At 36.2% G+C, this 10,848-nt stretch overlaps 1 protein-coding gene across 1 annotated transcript; it reads left to right on the forward strand.

Annotated features, from left to right (window-relative positions):
- Nucleotides 1-379: 379 nt before the first annotated feature.
- Nucleotides 380-1,291, forward strand: LOC110568513 (taste receptor type 2 member 13-like). Its single transcript, XM_021671989.2, has one exon. The coding sequence runs from the start codon at nucleotides 380-382 to the stop codon at nucleotides 1,289-1,291; it is 912 nt and encodes a 303-aa protein (XP_021527664.2).
- Nucleotides 1,292-10,848: the final 9,557 nt, after the last annotated feature.

The following is a 10,848-nucleotide window of genomic DNA, read 5'->3' on the forward strand; positions in this document are numbered from 1 at the left end:
ATTTTCTACAGCTCAGACAAGGCAAAAAGTACAAAACAATGAAAGAGAATATATCTTTATTTGCATGAATGCAAATGTGAGTTTAAGTTTGCTTCATAATCATCTATGAACTATTTCTGTCGAGGGTGAGAACATAAATATCTTAGCTAGGGTTCAGCAGAGAAATTGAAGAAAAATGAAGATTTCACCAGAGAAGCCATGAGAAGATTGATCGGCAAACTTTGGAGATTTCTGCTTTGACATTGAGCCAACAATGAAAGAAGGAGTAGAAAAAGGAGAAGGAAGAAGAATTTCGCTGTACACTAAAAAATATGAGTAACATTTTAGATCAGTGAATAACCAGCAGTGACATTAGACTTTGAACTTTCTCTGTTCTGACATGGAAAGTGTCCTGCAGATTATCTTCACTCTTATAATAATCGCAGAATTCATAATTGGGAACTTGAGCAATGGATTCATAGTACTGATAAACTGCATTGAATGGGTCAGTAAAAGAGAGCTGTCCTCAGTTGATCAAATCCTCATTATCTTGGCAATCTCCAGAATTGGGCTGATCTGGGAAATTTTTATAAGTTGGTTTGTAGTTCTGTATCATCCAGCTACATTTGTGACTGGAACAGGATTAAGAACTATTATTTTTAGCTGGACAGTTACTAATCACTTCAGTCTCTGGTTTGCTACAATCCTCAGCATCTTTTATTTGCTCAAAATCGCCAGTTTCTCTAGCCCTGCTTTTCTCTATTTGAAGTGGAGAGTAAACAAAGTGATTCTGATGATTCTGCTAGGAACCTTGGTCTTCTTATTTTTAAATCTGTTAAAAATAAACAGTCATATTAAAGAATGGCTGTATCGCTATGAAAGAAACACATCTTGGAATTTCAGTATGAGTGACTTTGCAACATTTTCAGTGTCAGTCAAATTCACTATGACTATGTTCAGTCTAATACCATTTACTGTGGCCCTCATCTCTTTTCTCCTGTTAATTTTCTCCCTGTGGAAACATCTCCAGAAAATGCAGCTCAATTACAAAGGACAGAGAGACCCCAGGACCAAGGCCCACATAAATGCCTTGAAAATTGTGATCTCATTCCTTTTACTCTATGCCAGTTTCTTTCTATCTATGCCCATGTCGTGGCTTTCTGAACTGTATCAGAACAAACTGGTTGAGATGCTTTGTCAGACGATTGGAGTTTTCTATCCTTCATGCCATTCCTTTCTTCTGATTCTAGGAAACCCTAAGTTAAGACAGGCCTCTCTTTCGGTGGCAGCTAAGGTATGGGCTAAACGATGAGAAACCCACAATTTCATAAGTCATTCAGATCATAGATTATGGTATGTTGCATAAAGAAACAGGAGATCTACGAGGAGTTTAAAAGATATTTTATATTTTCCTGGTTTATTCTATTGTGATGGTCACTGCAAATTTTAAAATTCTTCTAGATAATTGCAAGTTAATTAAGAATATTATGAATTTATGATGTATATTTCTACATTATCGGGAATTTGAAACTTATTTGAGGAAATCATTGGTAGATTCTATTGTAAATTAAAAATATACACTACAGCATACTTATATGTTAATTGTAAATCTACAACCTTTTGTTTGGCAGTGGCTCTCAATTCTAAATCACTCATTGGGACAAGTAATTGAGGGAATTATTTTCTTATATCATGTACTCCTATTTAAATGGTAAATTATGGATAACTAGAACAGTAATTTGGAACAGAAATAAGGGAAGTTTGAACTTGCAACCATTACTACACTGATGGGTTGAGAGAATTGAGAGGGTTAAAAAGTTTAATATGAATAACTGCCACATGAAAAGATAACTTTGTTTTTTAGTAATTATATTGTGTATATGTGTACATGCATATTTTATATTATGCCTTTTAAAATAAATATTATTGAGGTAGAATTTACATATAATATAACGCAACATGTTAGTGCACATTTTAGTTAGAGTTTTGACAGTGTATAAACCTGTGTGACCACAATGCCAATGCCCTTTGCAGTCCATCCTCTCCTCACCAGCCCTTCCTTCCAAGCAACTACTTATCTGCCTTGGTAACTATAAGAGAGTTCTTTGACTTCTAGAATTTTATGCATATATATATATATATATATATATATATATATATATATATATACATATACACACACACACACACAGTCAAAGTGTGTGTACCGTTATATGTGAGGCTTTGTAACTCAGCATAATGTTTCTGAGGTTCATTTATTTTGTTGTATTGATCAGTAGTTTGCTCCTGAGCAGTATTGGCTATACCACATTAAAACATTTCTCTTTCCTGTTAGTGAACATTAGAATGGTTCTCAATTATTGGCCATTATAAATAAAACTGGTATCAATATTCATGTGTGTCTCTTCTTCTGGATATACAGTTTCATCACTCTTGGGTAAATAGCTATGAGTAAAACTGTCAAGTCATAAGGTAAGTGTATGTTTAACATAAAAAAAAAATCTGCCAGAGTTCTGTAGAGTGGTTGCACCATTTCGTATTATTGCTAGCAATATACAAATGTTTCAGTTGTTTTACATTCTGGTCAACAATTGGTACGTGCTCTGTTTTATTTTGTTTTTTATTTTGGCCATTCTAGTCAGAATGTAATGGCATCTCATCATAGTTTTAATTCACATTTTCTTGATGGATGATGAGGCTGAACATTTTTTCATGTTCTTTGGGTCATTCATAAAATCTCTTTTTATGAAATGTTTGTTTAAACCTTTTACCAGTTATTTAACTTGATTTGTGGCTTTCTGTTTTTATTACTGAGTTGTAAAAGTTCTTTTTGTAGTCTCTGCATTAGTCCATTTTTATGAGGCTGATAAAGACATACTCAAGACTGGGTAACTTACAAAGAAAAAGAGGTTTAATTGACTCAGTTCTCCATGGCTGGAGAGGCCTTACAATCATGGCAGAGGTGAAAGGCACATATTACGTGGCAGCAGTCAAGAGAGAATGAGAGCCAAGTGAAAGGGGAAACCCCTTATGAAAACATAAAAAAGTCATGAGACATTACCTACCAGAAGAACAGCATGGGGGAAACCACCCCCCATGATTCAACTGTCTCCCACTGAGTCCCTCCCACAACATGTAGGAACTACAAGAGCTACAATACAAGATGAGGTTTGGGTGGGGACACAGTCAAACCCTATCAGTCTGAATATAGGTTCATCAGACATAAGTTTTATAAATATTTTCTACCAGCCAGAGGCTTGTGATTTCATTTTCTTTACAGTGTCTTTCAAAGAGAGGACATTAAAAACTTTTGATGAAGTTCAATAGTCAATTTTTTTCCTGCAAGAAAATTATTTTTTACTTATTTTGCTTTTAAAATTCAAGGATTTTGTTAATGGATCAGTTGGAATGTCTTTCTGGTAGAATGATTTATTTTCTTGTGAACACATACCCAGTAATTAGATTGCTAGGTTGAATGGTAGTTTAAGTTCTTTGAGAAATCTCCAAACTGCTTTTTACAGTGGCTGAAGCAATTTGCATGCCCACCAACAGGGTATAAGTTTTCTCTTTGCTCTGCAGCTTCTCTAGCATCTTTCTTTTATTATTATTGTTGTTTTGTTTTTTAATTTTTTTATAGTAGCCATTCTGTCTGGTGTGAGATGGTACCTCTGTGTAGTTTTTATTTGCGTGTATCCTAATGATTAGTGATGCTGAATATTTTTAAATGTTTATTGGCTGCTTGTGTGTCTTCTTTTGAGAAGTGCCTGTCATGTTTATTGCCCATTTTTAAAGGAGTTATTTGTTTTCTGCTTGCTCAGTTGTTTCAGTTCCTCATAGATTGGGATATTAGACCTTTATTGCATGCCTAGTTTGCAAATATTACATTCTGCAGGTTGTCTATTTACTCTTTTAATAGTTTCTTTTGATGTATGCAGAAGCACTTTAGTTAATTAGGTCCTTTTTGTCAGTTTTTGTTTTTTATTGCAATTGCTTTTTAGGACTTAGTCACAAATTCTTCCTCAAGGCCAATGTTTAGAATGGTGTTTCCTAAGTTTTCTTCCAGGATTATTGTAGTGTGAAGTCTTACACTTAAATTTTTGATCCATCCTGAGTTAATTTTTGTATAAGGTGAAAGGTAAGGTTCAGTTTTATTCTTTCACATATGGCTAGCCAGTTATCCTAGCACCATTTATTGAATAGGGAGTCCTTTCCCCATTATTTATTTTTGTCAACTTTGTCAAACATCAGGTGGCTGTAGATATGTCTTTATTTCTGGGTTCTCTATTCTGTTCCACTGATCTGTATATCTCTTTTATACAATTAGCATGCTGTTTTGACTACTGTGGCTTTATAGTATAGTTTCAGGTCAGGCTATGAGAAAATGCCTGATTCTAAGAATCTCGCAGTAAGTTTTGACATTCTCTAGATAGTATCCAATTACTTCTGTCAGTCCTGTGCCATCTGCCTCAGTGTCTTCTTTTCCTCAAGGTAGCCAACTTCTCCCACCCCATTTTCCTCTGGGTGAAATGGAGAATTCACACAGTGCTTTCTTTTATTGTACTAGAGGCAATGATCTCTTTCTGTACAATTTTCATTTTGAAGGAAATAATAATTAATAGTTTAATCCAAGAATGGGTAACAATAAAAGGCAACTTGACATTTAACTATATGGAGACTATGCAAGATTTCACTTCTTGGTTTCTCCTTCAGCATGTTCAAGTTTCCTTTTGTGGAAACACTGGCTTCAGTTCTTCTCTTATTCCTCTCCTTATGGAGCCATACCAGACAGATAAAGCTACACAGTGTTTATTCCAGGAATCCCAGCACTGAAGCCCATGTCAGAGCTATAAAAACTGTAATTTCCTTTCTACTCCTCTTTATTGTGCATCATTTCATCAGTATCATACTATCACTGGCCTAGTCTATTCTAGACAGCGTTGTGGCAAAGACTTTTAGTAGTGTGCTGGTATTTTTTTTTATCCATCTGACCGTTCATTTCTTCTAACGTTATAGGAACACAAACTGAAGCAAGCTTCTCTTTGTGTCCTGAAGAAGCTGAAGTATGCCAAAAAGGACATAATCTCTCATTTTTATAAACATGCCTGATATGAGTGATGATATTCTGAGAAAGAAAACAGAACAGGAGAGCTACACATTTGTCACTTTCACCTACCTCTTTTTTTCTCATTATATTATATGATATATTGAACTTTACTGAAAATATTTGCTGAATTAAATGAAGCAGAAAAGATTGCTACCTTGTTTGCACCATATATGGAGATTATGTATTTAATAGTGAAATTCCAATATATTGATAATGCACTTTGCATTAGGCACTGTGAACAATATAACAGATTACTCTATTTTTAAATTTTATTAATATGTTGCATAAACATTAGAATAGAAATACATCAAGAATTATAATATATATTTATGTGGATAGAGTGTATATAAAATCAGATTTACATGTATCAACCCATATAGATTGAGTTCCTATCCTAAAAATAACGATCAATTGATAATTTAAAACTAGGAAGGAAATCCCAAATGAATAGTTAGTAGAGTCTACAGCTTGGTGAAAACTGAGGATATGAAGCAAAGTCAATTGTAATGCACATCACTAAGTGTTATTTCCAAATATAAGATCCATTCTATTAATATTTTCTGTCATTTTCAGTTAAAAGCATTAAGCAACCTTGACCATCAAGAATGTTACAATTTTGACCATCTACAACAGACTTGGACTCTAGAATCTGAGTCTTCGGAGTGACAATAAAATTTTACTTAATTGCTTAACTGTGTAATGAAAGCAAGGGCATATATCAAAAAATCAGCATATATCAAAAAATTTTAAGTAAGCAAAATTGGAGGACTGCTATTGGAGTCTAGTGTAGAGTTATCAGGTTTGGTAAACAAAAAAATACAGAAGGCCCAGGTGATAGTAACGAATGCAGGATCTCATTTTATGAAAGTCACTATGTAAGAATAAATAAATAAATAAATAAATAAATAAATAAATAAATAAATAAAGGTTTGAAAGAAAAAACAAATCAGGGATAACCACTCAGGTTACAGAATTAAATTTAATAAGAAGGACTCCTCTTAAAAATGTAATTAGAAAGCATGTAAAAATAGCAGGCTAAATAAAAGAACAAAATCACAACTTTAAGATTAAAAAGTAACAGAAACTTAAAATGAAATAATTGGGGGTGGATTTTGAAGAACAATTATCTTTTCTCTAAAAAAGGAAAGAACATATTCCAAAGAAATAATATAGTTTTCAGCAGTAAAGTCAGAAGACAAATTTCCAGCATTGCAGAAAGTATTTTAAAAAGTCAACTATATAGTAATCAATAGAACAAAAAGCAAAGCCTAGAAAAATAACCTGGACATTGCAGTCCTAAAATGAAACTTTAAATGTGTGAGTGAAAATAAAATATCCCGAGAATAGACCATGAGATTTCCGTGTGCAAATGTCCCCCTTTAGGAAAGTGGGGACATTTACTAATGTGTGGAGACATTTTCAGTTGTCAAAATTGGAGGGATGCTGCTGGCATCTGTTGTAATGTTGCCAGATTTAGTAAGTAAAAATATAGGAGGCCTAGTTAAATTTACATTTTAGACAAAAAAAGAATAAATTTTTAAATAAGTATTACTGTGATAAGCATAATATAAGTTTATATCATGATGTAAGTATACTATGGAGGGCCAATTATAGACTTGCAGCATTGATAATTGGATACATAGACAATGACCATTGTTTGTTGCTTATTTGAAATCAAATTGAACTGACACATCCTGTATTTCACCTGCTCACTCTATGAGGACAAGGATGCTGCCAACATCTCACAATGCACATGACAGCCCCTCACAACAGAGAATTATCTGGCTTAAAATGTAAATTGTGCTAAAGTTAAAAACCATGTGGTTGGACATGGTGGCTCACACCTGTAATCCCAGTACTTTGGGAGGCTGAGGAGGGCGGATTATGAGGTTGGGAGTTCGAGACTGGCCTGACCAACATGGTGAAACCCCGTCTTTACTAAAAATACAAAAATTAGTCAGGTGTCATGGTGGGTGCAATCCCAGCTACTCAGGAGGCTGAGGCAGGAGAATCACTTGAACCCAGGAGGCAGAGGTTGCAGTGAGCCAAGATTGCGCTGCTACACTCCAGCCTGGGCAACAGAGTATGATTTCGTCTCAAAAAACCCCCCCCAAAAAAACAAAAAAAAACCCATGATTTATGAAGATGTAATAAGAAAATCATGAACTCCATAGTAGCAATTACAGCTGAAAAAATAAAATCAGTTATAAAAACAAACAAAATAAACCATACTTTGTGAAGATGTAATAAGGAAAAGCACAAACTCCATAGTAGCAATTATGGCTGAAAAAATAAAATCAATCTTACTACAAAACTTCACATAGACCAGCTGCCTTCCTTATCTCTGAAATGTCCAACTTACCATACATAGGCTCTGATTTCTGCACATACAGTCACAGCTCACACTTGCTCCTAACCATGCCTTACTTTGAGACAGGAAAGATTTAGACTGCTTTATTCCTTCACCAATTGCTGATAAATGAGCTGTGATGGCTTCCAGTTAAAATAATTTGTGGGTGAATAATTCACAAAATATACTTAATGTTTAAAAATTGGAGAACAGAAATTCTTAAGGCTGTGTTCTTGTTTATGGGGTACTCTGAATTCCTAAGCCCCATAATTTTGTAGATAGCTTGTTTAGGGCAGTCTTCTCCTATTTAACTCTAAAATGATTTTATATTTTACTTCTCTTCCTTCCTCCTATCATGATATGGGATATTCTAATAATGCAGTTTAGCAATTTTGGTAAGTGATCATCACTGACTTAATTTAAATCATAAAATGGCATACCCCTTATGAAATCAGATTAGCCACTTTGCTTTCAACCTTTCTAACTGCTCCAGTGTTCTCAGAGGGTAGTGTCATCCGTGAAGTCACAGTTCTCCTCCTGTCGCACTTACCTCTGGACTCCTCTCTTATCTAAAATTAAAACAAATTTTAATGCAAGAGAAAGAAATAGTTTTTGAAAGCTATTTCTGATGGAGTTAGTTCTGTTCAAAAATAAAAGCTACATTTGATTTGGCCTGTATCCTTCTAATGATTAGTAAAGGTTGGTATAGAGTGAATTGTATGGTTGGTATGAGTGTGTTTTGACAGTCCAACGCTTGCATTAACAGAGACTAATGGATTAATGGCGGCTAGATTTTCTTTCTGACCCATGAAGGCATTTTTTAACAAGCAAAAGAAGATAAATGAAAACATATAGTAAGAAAGTGATGCTGGGATGAAAACCTCTGCATCCTTGCTGTGAAGGCCAAAGTTTTGGAGCCCTTTGGTTTTTTTTTGTTTTTGTTTTTTTTGGAGATGGAGTTTCACTCTTGTTGCCCAGGCTGGAGTGCAATAGTGCGATCTCAGCTCACCGCAACCTCTGCCTCCTGGGTTCAAGCAATTTTCCTGCCTCAGCCTTCCGAGTAGCTGGGATTACAGGCATGAACCACCAGGCCTGGCTATTTCTTTTGTATTTTTAGTAGAGAGGGGGTTTCACCATGTTGGTCAGGCTGGTCTCGAACTCCTGACCTTGTGATCGCCTGCCTTGGCCTCCCAAAGTGCTGAGATTACAGACGTGAGCCACTGTGCCAGATTTTGGAGAACATAGATGTAGACCTAGAAATCTGGATGATTAGATAGACAGACAATGCCAAGAAGGAAAATTAGTCAAGCATACTATTCCCTACCTGTAATTAGCAGCTTTGTTGAAAACTAAACTTCTAAAGGAGGAAACCTAACATTGGAAGAGAAAGTTTTGTTGTTGCTGTTTTTCCAGTTACTGGAAGTCTTCTCATACTTCCTTGATCACTTTGGAATTGTTTATGTCACCTTAAAGTGACTCACTTATGACCATTCCTTGAACAGAGGAGTATATAGGTAGGAACAGGCAGTGGCCAAGTGATGTCACAAATCCAGAGGTTATTCTAATAAAGAACTGTCATACTTTATGAAGAAGCCAGCAGAAGCTTAATACATCCTTGATGGATCAGGTGTGGTGGCTCACACCTGTAATCCCAGCAGTTTGAGAGGCTGAAGTGGGTAGATTGTTGAGCCTGGGATTATGAAACAAGCCTAGGCAACATGGCAAAATCCCATCTCTATAAAAAATACACCAGTTTTAGCTGGGCCTGGTGGTGTGTACCTGTAGTCCCAGCTGCCAATAATTGTTTCTAGTTGCCATCATATTTCTCCTTTTCGACCTACAAATCGCTTTACTACTACCCTTGCCATGAGCCATTCGAACAAGTAACCTAACACTAATAATCCCCACAACCCTTGTGCTAATTATCATTTTAATCCTAGGCTTGGCTTATGAATGAACCCAAAAAGGATTAGATTGAATTGAATTGGTAAATAGTTTAATTCAAAATAAATAATTTTGACTCATTAGATTATGATAGGCCAGCTAAGTTGCTAGCTTATAACAATTTTGGCAACAAGGATGGAATGCGGTCCAAAGACCTGTCCTTCTGGAGAGAAAGTGAAAGATCCTATGAGCTGATTAATAGGATTTGCTGAAATTCCATGGGAACTGGTAGTTAGCATGTTCACTAAAATGTTTGTTAACTGGTAAATAAATATTCTTCGATTATGTTGCTCATTAATGAGTAGGATTGGGAAGTGGTTGACAACTGAGTACTACATGGAAGAATTGAAACAGACTTCCAAAATGACACTTTTAGATTCTGCTGTCTTCTCCAGATAACATTAGGTGGAAAGATTAAAGATCTCCCAAAGCTGTTACAGGCCTTTGGGCAGACCTAAAATTCAGATGCTTATTCAGTTAACCGTCGAGTAGTGGCAATACTGCTTGAATTTGAAAGTAAATATGTCTTGCATACTTTATATTACTCTGATAACTTTTTACCTCTGTTCTGATGTCAATTGCTTTAAGGTTTTTGGCTGGGCCTGAGATCCTCCTAACCCAAGGGACACCAAAGACCTGACACAACCATCCCAACATATGCAAAGCTTCAAGGAGAGTGGAGACTCAAAGTTGTATAGCTCTGTTGGATATATGTGTTCAAATCTCCACTCTACTTGGTTCTGGGGGTTAGGGGAAGGGGTGCTGAGGGACGGAGCACAATAGCATGTGAGGAGATACAAAAGAGACCCTACTGGGAGGTGCACTAGAACAAATGGCAAGAAGTCCAGAGGGAAAAAAAAAAAAAGCCCCCCTCCCCTCCCCTTCCCTCCCCTTCCCTTCCCTTCTCTTCCTTTGTTCTGATACTAGGTCTTCTTCTGTTGCCCAGGCTGAAGTGCAATGGGACCATGATGGCTCATTGCAGCCTTTATTAACTCCTGGCCTCCAGCAATCCTCCCATCTCAGTCTCCCAAGGGACTAAGGCAACAGGCACACACCATCATGCCTAATTAATTTTGTAATGTTTTGTAAAGACAGAGGAGTCTTACTGTGTCACCCAGGCTGGTCTAGAACTCCTGCTCAAGCAGTCCTCCCAACTCTGCCTCTCAAAGTACTGATATTACAGGCACGAGCCACTGCACCAGACAGGCCTACAGTCATTCTTCAGCTTGCCCTCATTTTCCTGCATTCTATAAATCCCCCAAAAGAAGGTAGCAAGGCCTCCTCACTATTGGGATAGCACCTAACAAGCAGATTTAGAAAGAAAAAGGAAAACAAAGTGCCTGAATTCAACTGGTAAGGATTGAACAAACAGTGCATGCACACACAAAAGTTAGGAAGACTTTATGGATAGGGCCCTTTGGACCCATTCAATGCACTGATTTTTGTTGTTTTTATATATGTGTGTATGTTG

Source organism: Aotus nancymaae, unplaced genomic scaffold (genome assembly GCF_030222135.1).
Source record: "Aotus nancymaae isolate 86718 unplaced genomic scaffold, 86718_ANA_hifiasm-v0.15.2.pri h1tg000016l, whole genome shotgun sequence".
NCBI classification, from domain to species: domain Eukaryota; kingdom Metazoa; phylum Chordata; class Mammalia; order Primates; family Aotidae; genus Aotus; species Aotus nancymaae.

Coding starts and splice junctions, on each gene's coding strand:
- LOC110568513 (XM_021671989.2), top strand. CDS start 380: ATGGAAAGTGTCCTGCAGATTATCTTCACTCTTATAATAATCGCAGAA.